The 24,451-nt window shown below is 42.8% G+C and overlaps 1 protein-coding gene and 1 pseudogene across 4 annotated transcripts; both read right to left on the bottom strand.

Moving 5' to 3' along the window:
- Positions 1-802: 802 nt before the first annotated feature.
- LOC146577199 (uncharacterized) lies at positions 803-23,388 on the bottom strand. Of its 4 annotated transcripts, none has more exons than XM_085252301.1 (4): positions 23,095-23,388; positions 8,077-8,182; positions 4,506-5,270; positions 803-4,180 (listed from the first exon to the last, which is right to left on the bottom strand). In XM_085252301.1, the coding sequence occupies exons 2-4, from the start codon at positions 8,092-8,094 to the stop codon at positions 3,608-3,610; spliced, it is 1,356 nt and encodes a 451-aa protein (XP_085108427.1). In that variant the 5' UTR covers positions 8,095-8,182; positions 23,095-23,388; the 3' UTR covers positions 803-3,607. The 4 variants fall into 4 exon arrangements, with proteins under 4 accessions (XP_085108427.1, XP_085108419.1, XP_085108443.1 ...); XM_085252293.1 differs by lacking the exon at positions 23,095-23,388 and adding an exon at positions 10,452-10,530; XM_085252317.1 differs by lacking the exon at positions 23,095-23,388 and adding an exon at positions 10,452-10,530 and having other exon boundaries at positions 803-4,177.
- LOC146577200 (uncharacterized) lies at positions 14,887-16,578 on the bottom strand (annotated as a pseudogene).
- Positions 23,389-24,451: the final 1,063 nt, after the last annotated feature.

Raw genomic sequence — 24,451 nt, 5'->3', positions numbered from 1 at the left:
CAAAAGCTCTCAGCTCCATCAAACCAAGCAGCAGAAAGAACAATAACTGAAGAGAAAACTTTAACCTTGTAGACTTCATTATGTTCCAGCTGCTCTACAGACGCTGTGACCTCGAACTTAAGCAGGTCGTAAAGTATGTGCAGCTCAATAACTTCATAATCAGACCCTGTGGTATTTAGGCAGCAGAACAACTAAGAATAACAACTACAAATAATGTTTTTAGGTTTCTGTTGTACTGCAAGGTTCTGTACAGGAGAACCAAACCAAGAGCAAATATTACGTCTCATTTACACCTGAGCACGAAGAGCCATCAACATTTAGCAAATTGAATCATCTTTGTTTAGATGCAAGAAGAATCATATAGAAATGAAAGAGTAGAAATAGAAATCCAGAGCAAAGATATCCTCTAATTCAGCGTAGCACATGTGCAGCTGCTGCGATTCACGTAAGCATTCGGCTCGTCGCTGTTGCAGATTTTTCTCTCGCTGTTCTGGCTCACAGCGCTGCAAACACAAAAATAAATATCCCCAAAGGTGTGAAAGGGAGCTAATTAGTAAGAGTATTGTTACTCTCCGCAGGAGTAGTCCAGCAGTAGAAATCAGTCCAATAACAAGGTGTGTAACATCTAGCAGGGTGACAGAAAAACCCAGGGCAACTTCTAAGGACCTCAACGTCTCTCTCACATTGTGTTTTTTAAACATGCTTCCATTTGTGTTACGTTCCCCTGGGGTCTAGGCGGGGAGGGGGAAGTAACAAAAGTGACCGGGTCAGAAAAAGGAATCAAGGAGGCGAAACAGTTAAATAAAACAGTTTTATTGAAGTAATTAAACTAAAAGAGACGGACAAGCCGCTATCACCATAAGAGTAACACAAACAAAACTCAGGCGTTGGTCAGTAATGCAAAATGTCAAAAGGAAAACGCAGCTCACTAGCTGAAAACCACAAAACACAGCTCACCAGCTGGAAACACCGCAAAAACACTCAGCTCACTAGCTGTACCCACACAAATGGCACTCTGGCCCAGAGCTCACCCTGCTCTGGGCTTAAATACCTTTAATTGCTGATGGGAGTCAGCTGTACAGGAGGGAAAGGTGGCACTTCGGGCAGGAAGTAGTGGGACACTCCCACACAGGCATCCTCAGGAGAGAGAGAGGCCCTGCTAGGGCCGTAACACCCCCTCCCATAAATGCAAACCCATGGTTTGTCAAATTTACGATAACACAAAGTGAGTCCATAGCCGTTTCATGAAGAAATTGCAGGGTTTCCACCTACCAAACCCCATAGCACCGGTTAGGCATTACCTGCGGGAGCTGCCAATCCCATCTCAGTGGGTTCACAACATTCCCAGAGAGTGGCCCCAAACCCTCGAAACAGTGTCCTATGGGATAGCCAGGGCTTCGAACTATCACGTGTGGAGAACTCAGCAGGCAGCTAGCAGGCTTCGCTGAAACACAGACATACTTGTTAGCAAGGGGTGCAGATCTGAAGGGTGGTTTTGAACATGAACCGGAGAAAGGGTCAACCAACGGCAGCTCAGGGTACACTGATTACGGGGTGCTACCGAGCAATTATGCTCCAGGTTTAGCCTTTCCGTAGGCCTGGCAAGCTTGTCAGTTTGAGAGCCACGACTGACTTTTCTCAAAACAGGCCCCTTTTGTGTTGAGTGGGCTTTCTGTTTGAGTGCCACTTTGACACAATTGGCAACCACATGGCCAGGCTTGTGACAGAAAAAACACAGTTTGGGCCTAGGTCTTAACACCATAACTGCATTTTCCTTCTTAGCTGGCCCACTTTTACCTGTCCAGGCTGCGCTATAGTGCAGAGGGATATCCTGTCCTACCGCACTTGCTGTATGAGTCAGCTTAAACTCATCTGCCAGGGTGGCAGCTTGCTGTAGAGTTGTAACCCTCTGTTCACTTAAATAAAGGGCCACAGACTTAGGAACAGAGATTTTAAAATCCTCCACCAGCATAAGCTCACGTATGGACCCCACATCATTAACCTGGGTTGCCGCACACCACCTATCAAAGAGCCTCGCCTTCTCCCTGGCGAAGTCAAGACTGTCCCTGTGCCAACTCCAACCCTCTGCCTATAGGCCTCAGGTACCAGTTCATAGGCTTGGAGGACGGCACTTTTGATCTTTCCATAAACCAGGCCGTCCTGCCTAGACAGACAAGAACACGCTTCTTGAGCCTTACCTGTCAACCGACACAGCAACATCACCCCCCACACATCTTGAGGCCACTGCAGTGCAGTTGCCAAGCGTTCGAACACACTGAAAAAGCTGTGAACACTGGATTCACAGAAGTCTGGAACCAGGTGAATGTTATTGCTCACAAACAAGCCTCTAGACACCTGTACACTAGCAGCTGTGTCAACCATTTTGGGGATGGTGAAGAGTTAGCAAAACGCAACCTAATTAAGACAGTTAACAGACCACTACACAACTTACTTTAGCTGACCAACGTACCTTCCGCAACACACACGTTAACAAAACAACTTACCCAGTTCCAAAACCTTGCCCTGTCTATCTTCCGGAGCGTGCTGGGCTCGAGGCAACTTTAAAGGCAGAACTTCAGCGACCGCAGCCCTGAATTGCTTACCCCCAACAGAGAATTAATCCCCACCCAGGATTACTCCTAAAACAACAAAGGCAAAATAACAAAAGAGTGCCCGAAGGAGGAACTTAAAAAGCTCAGCTGGGTACTCACCTACCTTAACTGGGAAGTTATTAATCTCTAAAAGGTGCCAAAGCGAGATAATCAAAAAGAAAACCAAATCCAACACAGAACTCCCTTTTCAAAGATCCCGGACGAGCCCCCACTTGTTACGTTCCCGCTTTGGGTTAGCTGGGATAAGTGATGGATGGAGGGAATTTTACTTCAGCCACAGAAATCCTAAACAGGAAGGAGCAGCAGAGTTACAGTGGATCACTATCCAGCAGGGAAACAAGGTTTATTTCAATTTCTTGACCATGAGTGAGATTTACTGAGTGGGCAAATTAGTCCTGTGCTACATCCATAAATAATGAATAAATTAGGAGCTAAAGCTGAAAGGACAGTTTATTTGTACCATCTTCACGTGAACACATTCAAGAACATCACAGATGAAGAAACATTAAAAACTTCCACACTACATAAAGCAAGAAAAATAGTTTTTCTTTCAGGTGGTTTCAGAAAAACAGAAACATCAAACATCTCCAAGACTCTCTTTGAAAGAACTAAAAACCTTTGTTCTCATGGTCCAATCATGAGTGAACTCCCCGATGAAGCCTTGTGTGCTAAAACATGTCAGAGTTTTAAAGGTTAAACATGAGTTTCCAAAACGTTTTGCTGGAGAACAATGAACTATTTGACTGAGTTTCAATCATTTACAGACGAGCAAAACCAGGACAGAGAAAAAAGGACAAAACTGACTCAGTAAAACACAGAAAAGAAGATCCCATGTAGATCTGTATTATGTAGAAGTTCAGCCCAGCAACCAGTTCAGTTCAACACAAGTTTAAATGATTCTATCTGAACTCTGTGGAGCCTGATCTCAAGCTTTTTGAGTCTGACCAGAGGAAACCAGAGGATCTTTCTGTGTCTTCAGATTCACTGTGATCCAGTCATGGGAGTGATTTCAGCCCTGAGTGATCGCGCTGATGTTTGCACAGAGCAGACAATGAGGTGAATGTTTGGGCACATTGGTAACAGTGAAACAGTTTATTAGTAACGTGGGATCGTTTGTGTGCAGAGTATGAACTGAGATTCCTGAAGCTCTTGTCACACTGGTCACAGCTGTAGTTTCCTTCCATGTGTCCACGTTCATGAATGTTACGATTACCTGACTGTGAGAAGCTTCTCTCACAGTGTCTGCACTTGTGTGGTTTCTCTCCTGTGTGGACTCCTTTGTGTGTTTTAAGCTGACTTGCAGTGGTGAAGGATGACCCACACTGATCACAGAGGTGCTTTTTAACCCCACTGTGAATCAGTTCATGTTGTTTTAACTCACTTGATGTGGTGAAGCTTCTCCCACATTCTTTGCAGTATTTCAGTTTGTCTCCAGTGTGTCTACGTTGATGTCTTTTTAGGGCCTTTTGCCAACTGAAAGTTTTTCCACAGAGGTCACAATGAAAGTCTTTCCCACCACCACAGTCATGACAGGGTTGAGAACTGGATCCATCTGTGTCACTCTGCTTCTAAACAAAGACACAAAGACAGTGTAAGTCAGTCCTTCAACATTTGTATCCTGAAAGTCGCCTGAAATAAAGAGCATCTCTGCAGACGTCCAACTACATTTGACTGTTTCAGTTAACACACTCAGTTTACTGGGCTGCAATAACTACAATACTACCACCATAATACTACAGTAATACTAAAATCATAACTGAAAGGAAAATCTGAATAATCACTCAGAGCTGCTTTACCATGCAGTAGAATTGCTAACATGCTAACACAGTTTAATGAGCAGAGTTGTTCCAAACAGTCAGGCTAAAATGACAAGATAACAATATAAATACATACCTCACAGTAGCTGCACTTGTAGAGTCTCTTTCTGGTGTGGATCTGTTGGTGTCGTCTCAGGTCATGTGGAGATTTAAAAGTCTTCTCACACAGGTCACATTGATAAGGTCTCTCCTCAGTGTGGGTAAACATGTGTTCTTGTAAGTGTGTGTGAGTTGTAAAGTATTTGCCACACTGTTCACAGCAGTACACATCATGTCTGGTGTGAATGCGTAGGTGTTCATTTCGTCTCCCTCTCTGGCTGAAAGTTTTTCCACAGATGTCACAGCTGTATGGCTTAATTCCAGAGTGGGTAACTAGATGCCTCTGTAAGTGGCTACTTTGAGTAAAAGCTCTGCCACACTGATCACAGCTGTACGCTTTAACTCCACTGTGGATGAGTTGGTGTTGTTTTAGGGAACCCTTCAAGGAAAAAGACTTTCCACACAAGTCACAGCTGAACGGTCTCTCTCCAGTGTGGATGACCTGATGCTGTTTTAGTGAAGCCTTCAGAGTAAAACCCTTCCCACACTGATCACAGCTGTACGCTTTAACTCCACTGTGGATGAGTTGGTGTGTTTTTAGGTGACCCTTGAAGGAAAAAGACTTTCCACACAAGTCACAGCTGAACGGTCTCTCTCCAGTGTGGATGACCTGATGCCGTTTTAGTTTAGCCTTCTCAGTAAAACCCTTCCCACACTCGTCACAGGTGTGTTTTTTCTCTCCCTTTCTTCTGTGAGGTTTGTCGGCCTCCTGAGAGCGCTGACTTCTGGCTCCATGTTGGTCCTGCAGTGACAGAGATACAAACAGAGGCAGTGAGTGAAATGCAGTCGTGGAACAAACTCAACCTTCAAACTCCATTAACACTAGTTTTAAACCTGAAGGTGGAGCGTGGCACCAAACACCTTAAAGGTCTCTTATCCCCACCTGCTGGTAGTTCTAACACATTACATCCAACCTGCTGTTAGAGATAATTCATGACTGTTCAAACACTAAAATCATGCCCATCCCTCCTGATTGTACACACACACACACACACACACACACACACACACACACTTTTATAATTTAGATTATTTTGTTGTTTCCTATTACATATTTCTATAATTTGTATAGATTTATACAGAATTATTCAGTGATAATAAATCCTATGTTTGTTTATTCTAAAGGAACCCCGTTAGCTTCCACAACAGATGTTACTCGTCTTCCGTCAAATACTCACATAAAATATTACACAATAAAGTGGATTCAAGATATCCACATAATTTCACTCTTACATCCACAGTGAGGTTTCACAATTGTTCAAATATAAGCAATCAATAATAATAATATCAATAACATTGAGGCACATTACACAAATTTCAAAAACAAATCATGTCTTACAATATTTACAACAACTAAAAGCTCTGTAAATCGGCTTTTAAGTGTTCATTGAAGTTTTGAATAATTCTCTAATTTTTTAAGGCAACTTATTCCACTTAAAAGTTGCTCTAAATGTAACAGTTTTACAAAACGTTACTTTTAACTCGAGCATTTACTAAATTGCAGCTTGTTGAAAACTGTGTAATATGATGATGTATTTCATCTGGATACTGCAGCTGAGCAGAATAAATGTGGTGTGTTTAACAGAATTGCTTTCTTTAGAACTACAAGTAAGCCATAGAATATTTTAGCCTGTACAGGAAGCCAAGAAAGGTTATTATGCATTTTATCAATATTAGTATAGTATGAACATCTTCACACTAATCTGGACGCCTTATTCTGGACTAACTGAAGTCTGTTAAGATCTGTCTTATTAGCTGCTGACCAAATGATTGAACAATACTCCAGATGAGACATTACTAGTGCATTAATGACATCTTTCATAATGAAGAAGTGATACACAAAGAGCATTTCATAGCCATAGCTATGCCTTGTCGGCAGAGTTATGTGACATTAGTGATGTTTGTACTTTCAGCGTTAACTTGGTTTTAAAGCCTTTAAAATATACGCCGTTCAATAGTCGACCTTCATCTGACAGAGAATGTGATGATTTTGTGGATAATTAAAGTCAGTCATATATCCACAAACACAACAAGCTGAAAGTCAGTGATGCTGCTCGGTTTGCAGTCCTGAACATCACGGCACAAGCAGGATTCACTGCACTGTTAATGTTAGCTGTGTTATATTGCTGCCTCTGTTCGGTGGTGTCGAGCCAAACGCACTTTAACGTGTGTTTGAACGAGCTGACGGTTCACTCGTTAAGCTGAAAGAAAGATGCTTTAATCACAGCAGTCACACATGTGTCCACTGCACCATCTGGGACTCTTCTTGTTTACACTCGTAATAACACAAACACTAAATCCTGCTTCTCTGTGCTGTTGTGTAGCAGTGTGTACACCTGAGACTGTCACCTGTCTGTCTGTCCTGCACTCTCTCTCTGTTTCTTTCTCTCTGATTGTGGAATAAAAGTATGAACATGTGTTTATAAGTTACACTTGTGTTTGAATCCTGCAGCTTATCACACATTTGATTTCCATGTGTGACGACTGCAAGTGTCCAGAGTGAGGACAGACTGAGGGAGCCACTGCTGCACATCATCTGTGAGGCTTTGCAGCCCTGATGATCCACCAGGACAAACTCAGCAGTGTGTGAGGAAGAGGAGGAGGAAGAGCCAGCAGCAGCTGACAGATGGAGAGAATAGACAGACTGTTCCCTGTTTGTGAAGGACTGCTAGGAAAGTTTAACATAACTGTCTGTGCTGAATCAGTCTTATTAGGTAATGTTCAAATAATGTGATCATCCCAGTGTTTCCAGTGTGGGAGAAAGTACTCAGGGCCTTCAAGTTACACACTATGAAAGGCAGCAACAAGTTTAATGTTCAGAAACCTAAAGTCTGTATCAGCAGCAGGATGGAGCTAAAAATAAATGTTTGTTTCAGTTCTATGAAGCTTTGAGTATTTTGGATCAGTAGCTGCTGTGTTTGTTGCATCATATTGCTGTAACTGTTTATATGCTTTATATATTCTGAGCTAAGTTGATCTATAGTGTTACATGATACACTCTCAGAAATAGAGAGAGAACAAGGAGAGAGAAGAACATTTTTGTACCTATAGGAACATTTTTTTAAATGTTCCCTTAAAAGTACATTACTGGTGTTTAAAAGTCCAGAAATGCCCCTTTAAAGGTTCAATCTGAAATAAAGTACAAATCTGTATTATAAAATCTTAAGCAGCAACTTCTCCAGGTTCCAATATTTATGCAATTCTCAAACCTTTTGGCCACGACTGTATAACCTCTTCTTAAGTTTAGTGGATATTATACATGGTTATGCTCAGGATGTGTCGGCCAGTTTCCACTGGAAACGCCTTTTGGTTAAACTGTCAGCGAGGAATTTGCATTTGCACTGTTACATTTTTATATAACTTTAATGCACATAAACAACAGCTGCTTGTTTCAGTGAAAATACATTGATGGGTTTTTAATAAAGTTGTGCAGCTGTAAAGTATTTTGTCTGGTGTCAATTCTATCGTCAGCTACATCGTTATGGCAAATGTTCAAATGTATATGGTGATAAATATCTTTGGTCATATGGTCCTGCTCTGTCTGTCACCTTCTGTGTTGAGCTCATTGTTTCCTCTGTAGTGGCTGAGCTGAGTCCAAGTAGCTGAAAATGTTCCTCTGCTGCTCCGTCAGACTCTCCTCCTCCTGCTGATCAGCTGGGACACAAAACAGATCTTTGTTAGGCTCCACACTGCACTGAAGAGTCAAAGTGTCTCATATGTTCATCTGACAAGTAAAAGAACACATTTTTGTTTCCCGAGGTGGGCAACTTGTTGGAAACAAACACAAAAGCTTTGAGCACTGATACCTGCCATTGCTGCCATTGAAAGATGCAACGCCAGCAATGTGGATTGTCAAGACTCAAACCAATCATCAAGCAAAGACAACAGGGATCATTTGTTTCTGTTTATTTAGCATTCACAGCATTTGTAGTTGCCTTCTGTGCAGGGGAAGTCCACGCACACTGTGTGGTACCGCCATCCGCAGAAGGTGCATTCAACCTCTGTAAGAGAAACGAGATTGTCTGAGACTGAAATGATATTCACTAAAGAAGTGGTGATTTGTAAAAGTTCACATTTTTATCCGGGACGTACTCTGCATGAAAACAAGCGCTCACTCTTCCTGCTCAACAAATGATAAGGGCGGAGCTTTATACCACGTGATACAGAAGCTGTGCCGTGTGATGCTAAAATTAGCAGGGAAAAAACAACGGAGAGCACGTCAGGGATGACGAGAAAGTGACAGGAGAAAATCCGTCCCGGTCAACCACCCAAACATCAATAACGGGAACCTTATACAGCGCTTCCCTATACACGTCGAACTCCCGCAGGCTCAAAGACATCACGGAGGCTATCACTTATCACCTGACCAAAGATATGGCTCCATCAACACTGTGCAAAACGAGGGATTTAGGAAAACGATCAACACCCTAGACAAACGCTACACAGTGCCGTCCCGCAACTATTTTTCTATTGTTGCACTACCTGCTCTGTACACGGAGCGTCGAGCAACGGTGGAGACGGAATTTCAAGCAGGACAACATTTTGCTGCAACAACAAAACGTGAGACATTTGTTGTTTTATGTTTATTTATTGTTATGAGAGAATCATGATCTCAATTCTAAGCCAAAAAATCGTGATTCTCATTTTATGCAAAATCGTGCAGCCCTAACATTAACACAAAACTATTGTTTCACCAGAGAAACACACATGAAGAGAGAGAGAGAGACAATAACAGCTACCAAACAGTCGTCATAATTCGTCACACAATGAGAAAAGGACAAATCAACAAGTAACAATGACTAATTAATATTAAAATCTGTAACATAATGTATTGTTTGGAGTTTAGTCTGATTGGTTCAGGATGAGCTGCCATTATCCAATCACACGTCTGCTTACCTGCATCTTTTCTCTTTTTTCTAACCTGAGCACCTGATGGCTTTGAACTTTTGTTGTCCATCTTCCATTGGTTTGAATTTTGCGCTCCAGTACAAACACAAATCCCCCAACCCGAGGATCAGCACAATTAACCTAACAGACCTACACCTTAGTTCACAGATTCACTTTGTCTAAGGTTGATTTCTGGGATTTCACACAACCCAGGATTCAGATCGTGAATCCATGATGGGCTTGGATTTACATCATTATAAATGAAATGTGCTCTACTTGGAAGCAGCCGGCCCCGCCCCTTTTGACGGGTTGTGTGAGACTTTAAATCATCAAACTGTAAATTATAAATTTAAATTGTTATTGATCCTTTACCCCGAGTCCTAAAGTGTAGATTTATTTTCTTACTCTTCTTATATTTATTGTTTGTTTACTTGCACCGCTGTAACTGCAGCCTCATCGTCTCGTCTCTCTATATGCTGGACTGTCTGTAGCGGAGATGACAATAAAGTTTACTTTGACTTCAGCAGCGCGCAGGCGCACCGAGGGCTCTCGCGCTCACTTTATAGAATTTAGAAAAAACATCGGTGCAGATTATAAGTCTGTATCATAATATCTGTTTGTTGTTTTTATTTTGTTTTGCGAGTTGGTTATTAGATGCCGCTCCAGCCAGCCAGACTCCCCGCCGCCCTGCCCTCTCCTCCCTGTGCCGCCAGCAGCAGGCGCACCTCGCAAACGGAGGGCGCCCTTACTCCCAGCAAATGGCTGATAGAAAACCGATCGGTGCCTACGAATTTCCCAATATGCGCTGGCATGACGTCGGGGAAGCATGGGTACGACCGATTCTTTTATTTTTTTCTTGCCCGTGATGCCCCCCCCACCACGATGCATTCTATTGGTTTGCACACTTACACACACCCAGCTGTGGTTTCCTGTTTTGCTGGACTCTGGAGAGCCCCGCCTTTAACGCTCTTCTCTCACAGAGAGCAACAGAAAACTTGGAAAAACTCCAGATTGACTGAACTCAGTTCAAAGTTACCTTGACACCTTTAGATGTGAGACGTAGTGATGGTCCGCTTGAAGCTGACGCTCCGGTGCGTGTGTCAGAAAGATCAACGCGCTGCTTCAGAAGCACCGTGTCGAGGCTTGATTCGTTTGGCCAGAGTCACGTGATCAGTGACGTCTGAAGCTTCGTTTAGAACGTACCTTTTTTTAAATCGAACTTTATTGAAACACAATGAGTATACAACATACAAACAGATGAAGTTTACAAAAGAACAGAACATGAACATACAGAACCAGGAGTAAAAAAATGATGATATGAGTAGGCGAAAAAAATCAACATATTGTAACGTGCAGTGGAGATGAAGCCAGCCGCGGAGGTGTGCAGGTGGATAGCGAATGAGCAACAGCTTCTGACTTTCCAAAAAGTACTCATTTATTTACAATATCAAAAATAAAAGTGCTACCTCTACCACACATTACTAAAGAGTACACTAGTCCGCGTACACACGGGAGCATCCATTACAGGAGGAGCGCGAAGAAGAACAAAAAGGGGGTGACACCAGTCGTGAGACAGGAGGCGCCGCCATGTGGTGATACACTGCATTACAATAGCAACTGTTACATAGTCCCCCCCTGGTGAGAAAAAGGCTGTCCTCAGCCGTACACAGCTGAAAAAGCACACACCACACCTAACAGTACCCTATACATAGAGGTTACAGCTAAGATTGGTGCACACACACAGGGCAAAAGACAATTTAAAAATGAAATTGGTGAAAATAAGACGAATATGTACAGTGGAAAATCAGTTTTCTTAGTTTTTTTCACTTTTTTCTTTTGTTCTTTTTTTTTCTAAGTAAATGCCAAGAATGAACCTTAACGCACGAAAGAGCCATAAAACTGGATTAAGTAGAGCAAACAGAAACATCTACATATCATGACTCAAAGTAGCAATGCAACAAGACAGCATCAAACAGGTTTAACCAAAACATTTCACTTCAAATCAAGCCTGGTTGTGTGAAAATCATTAGTCCATCTTTTGTTGCTCCAGCCAGACGTAACTCTGGGGAAACGTCTGGGCCTGAGATTGTAATGTCCACCAGCAGCTGGGTGCTGGACAGATCTGGGTGAAACACTCTCTGGAACAGCGCCCACACCAGAAGAAGAGTCAATGTCCGGTAAATCAAAGGGGAATGGCTCAGAGTCAATGTCAGTGTCTGCAGGGGGGCCAGGGTGGGCCTGAGAGTCAGAGTTCAGACCCTCTGCGTTCTCTCTCTCAGCAGGCAATGAAACAGAATGTTCTTTGGAAGTGAGAGAGTCCCAGGTATGGAACGGTTGCATGTTCACAACATGATAAACACCTGCATCCACACCGGAGTCCACCCAAGTGAGCCTGTAATTAACATCACTGAGTCTCTGAGATACACACAATGGTCCCTGAAACAGTGGTGCAAGTTTAGCAGTAAAGTTAGACTGAGCGTCTGACCTGGGGTGCGTCTTAACTCTCACAAGGTCACCAACACGAAACGTGGCATGTCGATGTCTCAAGTCATAGTAATGTTTTTGTCTGTCATGGCTATAGTCCAAAGCTGCTTTGGCGTGGCCGTGAGCTTCCTGCAGGGAGGCTCTCAGAGTCTCGGGGTAAGGCACACCCGGTTCATCAACACCTGCTGTAGAAGGCTGAGTGATAAGGTCAAGCGAGGTGTCTAACTCACGACCATAAAGCATCATGGCAGGAGTCATACCTGTACTGTCATGGGGGGGCGGTGCGCAGAGCAAAGCAAATCTGAGGGAGAAACTTGTCCCATGATGTGTGCTTATCACCTACATAAGCGCGGATTGCAGTTTTCAGAGTCCGGTTGACGCGTTCAGTAGCATTTGTCTGAGGGTGATATGCCGTAGTGAGTCTGTGCACCGAGCCTAAGGCAGAAACAACATGTTCAAAAAGCTCACTCACAAAAGGATCAAATAAGCATTACCAGTGGGGGTGCGGGGAAGTGGCCCAACAAAATCCACACCCACATACTCCCAGGGTTTCTGGGGGACAATGGGAACCATAAGACCGGCTGCTTTTTTCTGACTTGGCTTGGTGAGTTGGCACACTGAGCATGAAATCACATAGCGTTTCACATCAGCTGCCATTTTGGGCCAGAAAAACCTAAAACGCAGTCTAGCCAATGTCTTAGAAACACCCAAGTGACCTGCTGTGGGGTGGTCATGGTAATAGTCCAGCAAGGTGCCTCTCATGGCAGTAGGGGCAAACAGTTTCAGCTCTTTCAAAGGGTGCAAAGCACATGTGGACTTGGGTTCTCTGTGATACAAAAGAGAGTCATACACAACATACTGTAACAAGGTGGCGTTGTCCGAGCTGTTCAGAGAGTCTGCTTCAATGTCTCTGAGCAGTGGACCTGTGACATGATCGTCTAACTGCAGCTGTCTGAATTGTGAACGGTCAGCCAGAATGACGGGGGGCAGAGTACGAATGTCCAGGCTGCCCATAACAGCATGATCTGGTAAAAGATCAGTCGGCCTGTCACAGGTCAGAGGCAAAGGGTTGCGTGACAGTGCGTCGGGAACTTTGTTCTGTGCACCAGGTTTGTGCACTATTGTGAAATCAAAGTCCTGCAAACGAAGTGACCAGCGGGCGAGTCGGCCCGTTGGGTTTTGACGAGACATGAGCCACCTGAGACTGTTGTGGTCAGTGAAGATAGTAACATGAACACCTTCAACATATGGGCGGAAGTGTTCCAGAGCCCATATCACAGCGAGGTACTCCTTCTCTGAAGTGCAGTAGGGGAGTTCAGCTTTGTGAAGGGAGCGACTAGCAAAAGCCACAACGTACTCACGACCCTTGTCATCCTTTTGCATCAACACTGCCCCAAGACCAATGTCACATGCATCGGCGTGAATGGAAAAGGGACGGTTGAAGTCTGGAAATGACAGGATCGGGGCTGATGTGACATGATCCTTCAAAGTGTCCATGGCCCTTCGACAGCTGTCGTCCCAGTGGAAAGCATTGTCCTTTCTGGTGATGGCGTGAAGAGGTTCGGCATGGCGGGCATAATTCTGAATGAAGCGTCGATAATAGCCAGTCAAGCCAAGGAACTGACGGACGTGTTTCACTGAGGTTGGGGTATCAAACTCCTTAACCGCCTTTACTTTGTCCGGATCGGGCTTAACACCTGATGATGTGATGCGGTACCCGAGAAAGGTGAATTCATCGAGGCAGAATTGGCACTTTTTGAGCTTCAATGACAAGCCAGCAGCCTGGAGTCTGCCCAGCACCTCCTCAAGATCCACTAAGTGCTGTTCAAAGGTAGGTGAGGCGATAACAATGTCATCCAGGTAGACTGCGCACGTTTTGTAAATGAAGCCAGCAAGCACAGAGTTCATGAGTCTCTGAAAAGTTGCAGGTGCGTTGCAGAGCCCAAAGGGCAGCACCCGAAACTGGAAGAGACCGCAGTGAGAGATGAAGGCAGTTTTAGGCTTCGAGTCCTCTGCTACAGCAATCTGCCAATAGCCTCGCGCTAAGTCCAATGTCGAGACAAACTTTCCTCTTGCCAGAAAGTCCAAAGACTCATCTACACGAGGCAGGGGATAAGAGTCTTTTCGGGTAACTTGGTTGAGCCCTCGAAAGTCCACACAAAACCTTGGTTCCGTGGCCGCTCTATTTACAATGACTACAGGAGCTGCCCAAGGGCTTGTGGAAGGTTCAATGATGTTGTCCTTCAACATTTGTTGCACTTGTTCTTCAATCACACGTTTCTTAGCAGGTGACGTGCGATAGGGTGGGAGATTGACAGGTGTTGCATTGCCAGTCTCTATGGCGTGCTCAGGGAGAGCCGTTCGACCAAGTTGACCATCAAACAAGGAGCTAAACTTGCTGAGCAGATTTAGTAAAGCATCCTTGTTGTTCTCTGAGAGACTTGCTTCAGACAGTTTGGCTGTTAAGTCTGAGCGAACCAAGTCCAAAGACATCAGTGTTCCAGGTGAATGTGAGTAATCATTTTGAAGGTCCTCTTCATTGTCTGCGAGTGGGCAGGGGATGTCCTCAATGTAGACTGTTCTAGTGGGAATGTGAATAGAAACAGAAGCTCTTGCCATAAAATCCATTCCCAGAATGAAAGGAGAGGACAAATCTGGTATTATGGCAAAACGCTGGTAAAAGTTCTTGTTCATGAATCCAATATTGAGCCAAATAACACCAACAGGGATACAGGGAGCATTATTGGCGAGGTTAACTGCAGGACCATTCCACTCACTTGTGTTTCTAGGGTAAGAGTCATTTACTTGAATGAGATCTGCTCGTACAGCCGAGAGGGAAGCACCCGTGTCGAGGGTAGCATCCACAGATGAAGCATTGAAGTTCACTTTCGTTCTTAGTGGGGTATTCCAGTGGACTTGTGAAAAATTGTCTTCCAAGTGTCCAAGACTGTGTCCACCCTGTAGTGAATCGGGCGTGTGAGGCTCCGTTAGTAACTGGGGGAAGGTTGGCCTCTGTGAAATGTCCTCCCCCCCCTGTAGTTTCCCGACTGCCTGTATTGTGGCTGGGATGTGGTGCTGCTTAATTCCACCTTTTCATGGCCAGGGTCAGAGGTGCCAGGTGCTGGCAATGGCTGGACTGGGCCATGCCTAGCGGTGTTCGAGGCTTGTTGTGGCAAATGAGGTTGGGTGTTACAGTTTGGGCAGGTGCGTGTAGTGAACCCTGGCTGAGAGCATTTGAAGCAGTAAGGTTCAGGCTTATAGTTGTCTTTGCTACATAAAGCAGGCTGTGGTCTTTGTGGTCCAAGCACTGAGTGAAGCTCATGAGCGCGTAGCAGCAGGTCCATTACAGAAGTGACATTAGCGCCATACAGGGCAACTCTGTATTTTTCGAGAGCATGTTTACTAATTAGGTCAATTCTGTCTTTTTCAGGTGGGGGCCTCTTCAGTTTGTCAAACTCACTCAACATGTGGGCGACAAAGGTTGGGAGCGGCTCGTCCTGAGCCTGAACACGATCCAAAATTCCTCTCAGGATGCGTTCTTGGTTGTCGGAGGGCAGAAAAACTGTCTTAAACAGTTGACAGAATTTAGCCCATGATGTGATGTGGGAGCTCAGTGCCTTGAACCATTTCCCGGGCTCTTTTGCAAGAAAGTGTGGCAGTTCATTTAGCAATTGCCCATCAGTTAGGTTCAATGAGGCTTTGTATGTGCCAACTGCATTTAACCAGTCCTCAGGTTGCACTTTTCCGTCCCCAGCATACACAGGAGGCTCCAGCTTTGCGTGATGTAAAGCTGCCGCAATCACTCTGGAAGTGCTGCTGAGTTCAAGTGAGTGAGATGGGAGGAAAGGATTTGTAGGTTGAAATGGGTTGCTGGGCAGGAACGGATTGGTACTGTTGGTGGGTTCAGTTTTGTCCATCACATGAACATGAGGTGTCGATGTGGCCATTGGGAAAACAGGAAACTGTGGGACTGCAGGAGGGGGAGAGTTCCCCATTGTGAGTTGGTCCCACTGCCTTAGTAAACTCTGCTGTATGTTCAGTGAGTCACGTAAACAATCACTAAGCTTATTCACCTCAGTTCTTAACTCCACCACTTGTTGGCTAAGGCTAGGAGTCACATTTTCAACTATCTAGCACATAGGTAACGAGGTAAGTTCCATGTCTGAGTCAGAGTCGTCTGGGCAGTGTGCCATTGCGATTTCAAAAAAATTAAGCCGCTCCAGGGCACAGCGCAGTTATTGATTTAGCAGTAAAAGAGTCAGTTAGGTCAGACTAGAAAGACAAAACTGCAAAAATGCGTTCAAGATTAAATTTAGAAAAACCACATATAAAATTTCGCCCAACAACTGAAATTAGACTGGAGTGATCAGAACCATGTTATTACAATAGCATATCTGCAACACTAGAGCTCAATGCAAGATTAGTTTTAAGTCGTTTCGTTATACTGAGCCGAAGACCAGCACCAACGGTTGTAGTCGGCCAAGCTATCACTTACATGTGCTACAGTCAGTCTCAGCAGAGGGAAAGGGGAATGAAAAGCCAGCAGAAATGTTCATGTCCAGGCTCTCCACAGAAGAATTAATCCTTAGAAGACGAAACCAACAACAAATAACAAATCCACGGAGTCCATTCGCGTCGCGGAGTCAGCTTCTCTCTTTTTCTTTCTCCCAAGCGGAGCAGCGGCACACCACGGTATCCAGAAATTATTCGGGTCCCACCTGAGCTGAGGCTGCGGCCATGGCTGGAGAAAACGTCTGAGCGTCCGCAAAACTGGGGGGGTTTCTGAGACAGTTCACGTGCTAGAAGAGAAGAATCCTCGGCGGGATGCAAAAATCGTCTGAAGTCCAAGGGGAAAAAGTTCAGGCGCCAGTTGTAACGTGCAGTGGAGATGAAGCCAGCCGCGGAGGTGTGCAGGTGGATAGCGAATGAGCAACAGCTTCTGACTTTCCAAAAAGTACTCATTTATTTACAATATCAAAAATAAAAGTGCTACCTCTACCACACATTACTAAAGAGCACACTAGTCCGCGTACACACGGGAGCATCCATTACAGGAGGAGTGCGAAGAAGAACAAAAAGGGGGTGACACCAGTCGTGAGACAGGAGGCGCCGCCATGTGGTGATACACTGCATTACAATAGCAACTGTTACAATATAAATATTGTTCTGAGAGGCTTTTTGTTGGTTGAGTCTGAAATTGATTGTATGTACAATTCATATCCTTATAGAACGGCAGAAATATGGTGTTTTATTAATAAACTTACATTTATGGCAGTGGCGTGTCTAGAAAATTTTTGTTGGGGGGGGGGCAGGTAGGGGCACAGATTTGGAGAAGGGTGGCAGATGTAATTGGCAGATAATGTTTAAAAAAAATTCTACCAACCATTAACCATAATTCAATAATCCTGTAAACCTAATAACCGAATGCGCTTTTAACTCTTATTAGAATGAGATTTTAACCACTCCGGTGCAAAGTTTTTAGATACTGCGTTGATAAAGTACAAGAGATACAATCAGTGCTTTGTCAGTGTTTACTCAGCATTCAAGGACAGCAATATTTGCATAGTGTTTTTACTGACATATAGTGCACATATGTTTTGGGCAAAAACATTTTTTAATATTAAAATATGAACATTTGTAACAAACAATTGACAAATTAGCCAATGCCAATGCAAAACTTTATCTGCCTATTAAAAAAAGAAGATAATCTTCTCACAAACTGGTGTTTGATTTTGAAACAGGGAAAAAGTGGGGAAACAAATGAAAAGACTAATATTTGAATAAAACCTGAAAGCAAGTAAATACTTTCTTTGCTTCCTTATGGTAAACTTTGGTAATATTGATAAAGAACAACACTGGCTGATGATGAAATACAGTCAGCTGGCATGGTGACACTGCCAGTATTAACCTGCAGGGCTGGACCGGTACAGAAAATCGGGCATTTTGACTAGAGACCGGCCCACCAGGTATTAAAGCCTTTGAATGGAAACAAATGCTGTTGTGACAGTGATGTACAGTTTTGTTGGTATATGTATGATTTCTATACATTTTACGTCAGATAAAAACTTTGGTTGTAAGATTTAGATAATTATTTAATAAAAGCTAGATATTTTAAATGAGAATAAGAAAGAAAAGTATTTCTTTCTGCCCCCCTCTCCCTGTTAATGCCCTACCTGGCCCCCTGGCAAAAATTTGCTAGATCCACCCCTGCACAGTTACCAGCTGTCAGCTACATAGAAAAGGATCCTGGTGTTGTTTGTCTCTCAGAAACAGTTCATAACTTCCCTTCAACTCATTCATGTCACCTAAAAGGTAAACCTGTTTCTCCATCACCTGTTCAGCTCTGATGATTCAGTAAGGACATCTCCTGGTTTCATCTGCATGTTTCCCTCTCACCACATATACAAACCGACATCACCCAGCAAAGTGGGCGATAAATAAATGAGAGAGAAAAGCCGATCAGCTGATCATTGATCAGTTTCATGATTGAAGTAGCAACAGGAGAGAGAGGGTGAGAGAATGAGAGAAGAAGAGGCAGCTGTGCAGCGTAAAGACAGAATAACTCCAGCTTTGTGTCTTTTTCCATTCTAGCTAAAGTCCAGGACAAACTGCGCCTCTTCTCAGCTCAATACGAAACGTGTAATATTTTCTCTGAATGAGGGACCATTCCATCTTTTTAAGGAGCCGTGGCAACTCTACTAACTAACCTTATGAATAAAATAAAGTTCACTATCAGTAACATCATAGCACCACCCAGCTGTATAAAAACTCCATCAAGCTGGCTAGAACGCAGTACGAGTTATTGCAACTGAGGGTAAAAAGTCAGCACAACGAAAATAAACTACACCTAAACTTAGTTTATATCTGACCCAGATAGACTGCAGGTCATAACTTCTTACCTGAAGTTCAGTTCACCTGACACTCGGACTGGTGGCTGCCTCGGGGCTCTCCTCCTGCCTCCCCTTCCCTCATCCACCTGCTGGCCTCTGTGGAAGCCCCGCCATAGCCACCACCAAACAACTGACTTATTTTTACACATCGACCTGCATCTTATAACTCATAACTCTTATGTTAGCTGCCCTCAGTAGCATACTGTCTGAAATATTCGACGGCTGCAAAAATTCTTTAAGTGTTATTTTTTCCTTGGGATTCTAATTTCACTGAAGTTTACTAAACTCAACAAACTTAATATTACTTACCGGGACATTTATTCTGTCCTCATTTTCTTTCACCGAAAAATTGTTTCCTGCAGTGTTGTCCTTCGTGCTTGGCTCGCCTACCTTTGCATAGCGCAGAAGCCGATGCTGCATTCACTTACACTCGGATATCTGAGCTTCAGCGTGAAAACATAATCGTACATTTGATATTTGATTGAATTTTATTGTTTTACCTTTGGGGTGGCACCTGGGGTGGCCAGTCTGGTTGGGGGGTGGCCTGTGCCCCCCCAGGCCACCCCGCTGGACACGCCATTGATTTATGGATATAAAATAGCTAAAAGTATTAACATGCCTCAGAGAAATCACTGAGAAATCACTAATAACACTAAGGGCTGGACGGATTTGATTTGCATTCTTCAAGAAGAGTGTGGCGTCATCAGCTAGCTGACTGATGATGAGCTCCTTATCAGCTGTGCTGATTCCTTGTATAACAGGTCAAATCTCGGGGTGGAGTCTTAATCATTTTAATTGAGCTATTGCCATTCGTGTACAAGGTTTTGATAGCTTTACAGAAAAATGCCAAATTTTTCCAAAGAGTGGAAAATAAATTGATGTTCAATTGTATCAAAAGCCTTTTAAAAATCCAGGAAGAGAATGAAGCTATAGTCAGATACCAAATCAGAGTAATCAAGTAGATCTAAAACCAGTCTCATGTTCTTAGAAAGGTGTCTGTTTCTCATAAAGCCTGATTGTGTCTCATCGATAATTGTGTCCAAGAACTCTTTCATTCTGTTAGCAAGTACTAAAGCCATAATCTCATAGTCATCATTGAGCAGACAGATGGGTCTCCAATTATCAATAAGAAGTTAAGTCTTTGTTTGGCTTTGGAATAAGTGTTATGAGACCCTGAGTAAGAGTAGGAGGGAGGATGTTATTCTCTACACTTCCTATGAAAAGCTGCAGTAAGAACGGAGCCAGGAGATTAGAAAATGATTCATAAAACTCTGCAGTTAAACCATCTGTGCCGGGAGATTTGTTGGCCTTAAGTGCAGAAATAGGATTACAAACGTCCTCCACAGTCAGAGGGCTGTCACAGTGACTTCTATCTTCCACAACAATAGTTTTTAGGTTTTTAATATTATTGAGAAACAGCGTTGAGACATATATATATATATATATATATATATATATATATATATATATATATATATATATATATATATATATATATATATATATATATTCTACTTTTCTAAATGATTGACTATTTCAATGGAGAACCTAAATGACACGGACCCGTGTTTGTTATTACATATCTCTATTTTGAATGTGACAAGTCTATCATTGCCTGTTATTCATAGGTATTAACAGAGTTTTTGGCCTTTTTTTCCTCTATAACAGTTAATTGACACTTTACAGTGGCCTGCTATGGTTAATAATAACATGTTCAGTCATGAGTGAAATCAAAGCTTTTCTTCACTTTAGCATTTAACATTCCCAACAATATAATGTGATACCTTAATTAAAACACAGCTAATAAAACACAATTTTCTTAATGCAAACATCAGTGACTCAACATTAGCAACCAAAGGGTTCAGTCTGCAGCTCACACTCATGTGAAGCTACAGCCTCCCCCTTTAGTCTCTGTCATCCTTCTGCTCCTGCACAAACAAAGCAAGACAAAACCTCCACCCTTCTTCTACAGGCTGGGTGAATTGTTGTGGACATTCACTAATCCTAAAGTCGGCACCGTTTTTGTCTCAGTATCAAGTCAGTTAAACTTTTAGTCGTCAGTCCGTCACAGTCCAGTCACATGCATACATCCACACACATTCATACCAGATATTGCTGATAATGGAGTCTCACGCGCAGCCTATTCGAGCCTCCATCACCAGCAAGATGACGTCATCATTTTAAAGGAAAACAGCTCCTTGTTTTTGGACTGGATTGACTCGCTGCAATCCTTTTAGGCTCAGGACTTCTCATGTGATCAATGTCACATATAAGTGAATTTCTCCCAAGCCCATTATAATCATGGAGAAAAACACTTTGCGACTGTTTCCAGTAAGAATATTTTATAGCGCTTTAAAGTTCAACCTCTCAGGTCTGGATTAAAGAGCTGATTTGTTAAATCGGGAACTCACAAAATACCAAAATATCACCAGTGGTGGATCACACCTCTCAGATGTTCTTATCTCAGTGCACTGTAACAAAAGCACAAACAAACGCAACCAATAAAATACTAATAAAGTAACAAATACTGGGGCCCATTGCAAACATGTCCAAGCATAAAACCATCTTTCTCTCTCTTAGAGAAAGAAAACAATCCAAACCTCACTGATAAAATCAACCTAGTGTCAAGCAAAACCCAAAAATCAACCAAAACTTCACCAGAAAGTTTTTCTCCCTCCCGGGACAATATTGTGCAGGAATACAGGCACCGTAACTCCTTTTGCACTGACAAAAACATGTTGGATTTACTTGATTCAATAGTGGACACTGGTTGCACACAAAGGTTTTGCTTTGGCAGAAACTTAAACAACTGAGTTAAATCAACACAACCTTTTCATATTCAGTAAAACTGCATGTTGTGTTCATAAAACACGATTGAAACATGTTCAGATGGAGTAAGTTGAGCTCCTGGAACATTTTAATCCTTCAATTGAAATTGAATGGGTCTACAACAACTACCATCCTCCTATCTCTATCCTGGTTGCAGCAGGGCTGGGAAATAACCCTGAAGTGATAGGTTACCAGGCAGGGTACACCCTGGACAGCTCACCAGTCTATCAGATAGAAACACACAGCCGTTTACATTCATGGATAATTTAGCCCAGGACCTTCTTACTGTGGAGCAACAGCACTAACCAGCATGCCAACAATGGAGGAAATACAGGAAAGCTATGATTTCCTGTATTTGAGGCACAATTCTTTTGTTCTTGCCCTTGACAGGTTAATCCACAATAAATAGCAACAGCATGCATGTGGTGTGTGTGTCGTTGTCTGCCTCTTATAACTCCAGTGATTTTCCTGTAGTTTGAAATCTTATGCGGTGTTGACACAATAATTTGTTGTAAACCAGGAAATTCCCAACTGTGGTAGAAAGCACAGCTTAGCCTTAGCAAATGTTCAAAGAAAAGTCGTCACTTCCTGATTTCTGCTTCACTGATAAATATTGTCACACTGGGGTTTTTGCAAATGATATCAGTGAGCACTGTGTGGCAGCTGGAGTCAGACAACTGAAGCTCCCACAATCAAGACCACAAACAGCTTTCAAAGGAGATTTGAAGCTTTTCTGGCAGCAAGCTTCATGATTTATGGGACTGGAACTGGAACAGAAACTACCTGATCACCAATGGTGAGCTGGCATGGAATTATTTTTATGACATTTTATCAAAGTTATAAATAAGCATGCCCATTAACACATAGTGAGTGAGCATGTTGTCTTCCCACGCAGTGAACAGCGGATGCTAATGTTTCTGTCACTTTTTACAGAGTCAAACTCAAAGTAAGGTCAGTGCTTCCACGCTTTAAACGCTGCACGCTCACACTCTCTCCACACTCGATAGATTATCCATTGTTCATCTGCACACAGCTGCGGTTTTAGTAACGCAGTAACGCAGCGTGCTTACGGGAAAGTAACAGTAATCTAATTACCTTTTTTGCAATAGTAATCCCTCACTTTACTCGTTTCTTGAAAAAAGTAATCGGATTACTGCCCACCTCTGGTTGGAGCTGTGCACTTGTGGGTTCCACCTTGTGTACACGTTTATCTTTGCTGTGTGTACTTGTACCTCTGAGTGGAAGCTGAACTCTTAAGTTCGAGTATCGAAGCATCAGCTGTGACGTTAAAGTCCAAACAGCTCGTTCATTTGACGTGCAAATGAACGAAGGTAACGCCGTTTTCATGTGGATGTGTCACTGAGACACTTTCCACATCCACAGCTCACAAAATGGGAAAACTATAGAAGTATAACAATGAAGAAGTTACTATGTTACGGGTCCCAAGGATGAAGACCTCGATGACAAATATGTTACCTGTAAAAGCAGGTGAAGAGCAGAGTAAGGAAGACACGATGCGTCTCTGCTTTCCTCCAGAACGTGTCTGAGTCTGATTTATTTCACACAAATAAATGCTATAAAACACTAAACATGAGCTTTCAATATACTGTTCAGCTGGTTCCTCATTCACATTGTCGCGCTGACCTAGTAGGTGTGGCTGTTATTCCTCTTTTCCTCCTCCTGCCATCTACCTGTTCGGTGCTGCTGTTTACCCATGGCCGCTGATTAGACCTTGGGTGCAATCAACAACTAAGCACGGCCTGGTGTGCGCCGCCCTGCCAGGTGAGCCACATTAGAGCAATCAAGGGTGGGCGTGCCGAGTAAACCTTTAAATGCATGCAGCAGTCATTTGACCCGGGTGCAACATACTGAGAGGACGGCAAACAAAGCACTTTTCCACTGTGAGGAAGACTTTGAACAAGACAGGCTATCGGTAAGCTCTTGAGTTCACATTTTGCTTTTGCAGATGTATCTGGGACTATGGAAGCTCAGTTGTGCAAATGTTTTACGCTTAGGGAAATAGTTGCTGCATTTAAGTTTAATTATATTGACAAAAATGAATGTTTAAGTTTGAATAAATTGTTTGTGCAGTTAGTGTTCCCACATATTTATGTTAATTAATATTAAAAATAGTTACCCCAAATCCTTGGGTGGATCGTAAAACTAGTGAATAAATGTTTGGTTTTGATTTAAAGAAAATAATTCTTTGTAAAGAAAATCCTTAGTTAAAGTCTATTAAAATGTTTGAACTCTAAAATGTATACTTTAAAATACAATTGTTTATAAAAAAGTGTTAAATGCAAAGAAGACACATTGTGTATATTTATTTAAGAACCACAGTTAAATTAACACAGTTAACCACATGGTAAATGGCTTTACTGAAGTGTATTTTGTTATTTCATCTGTCTTCTGTGTAATTTATCTGAATGGTTAATGAAATGTTCTTTATTTTTGTGTTGAAAGGTTTTTTACCTGCTGCTACCTACCAGCTATCAAACTAGTTGGTCTAAATAAAGTTGAGTGAAATTCAAAGTCTGGTCTTTTTCAAGTGTGGACACCTCACAGTCAGAGGAACACTTGACACACATCAATTACATTTACTTATTTCACAACATCAGTGAAATATACTCTTTTTAACTGGTTCAGTTTCTCAAGTTCACACTTCTTTCCATAACAGCTACATCCTTTTATCATATCAATAAACACATCACATTGTCTTCTGCAGTGTCTTACTGGCTAAACAGTTCTATTCAATAACAGCATTGGTAAATACATTACATTTGTTCCCTCCAGTAATTTACTGGCAAAATCACTATTTAGTGCATCATGAAAC

Source organism: Mchenga conophoros, linkage group LG3 (genome assembly GCF_057382185.1).
Source record: "Mchenga conophoros isolate Kocher_MC1m ecotype Shallow Benthic linkage group LG3, M_conophoros_male_GT1.1, whole genome shotgun sequence".
Taxonomy (NCBI): Eukaryota; Metazoa; Chordata; class Actinopteri; order Cichliformes; family Cichlidae; genus Mchenga; species Mchenga conophoros.
Note: the sequence above shows the minus strand (reverse complement) of the source record. Positions and strands in the feature narration are given on the sequence as shown.

What these genes read in the sequence shown, in the direction of transcription:
- LOC146577199 (XM_085252301.1), bottom strand. An exon ending in ACAAGTGCAGCTACTGTGAG is followed by an intron (nt 4,181 to 4,505) that starts GTATGTATTTAT and finishes GTCTTTGTTTAG; the next exon opens with AAGCAGAGTGACACAGATGG.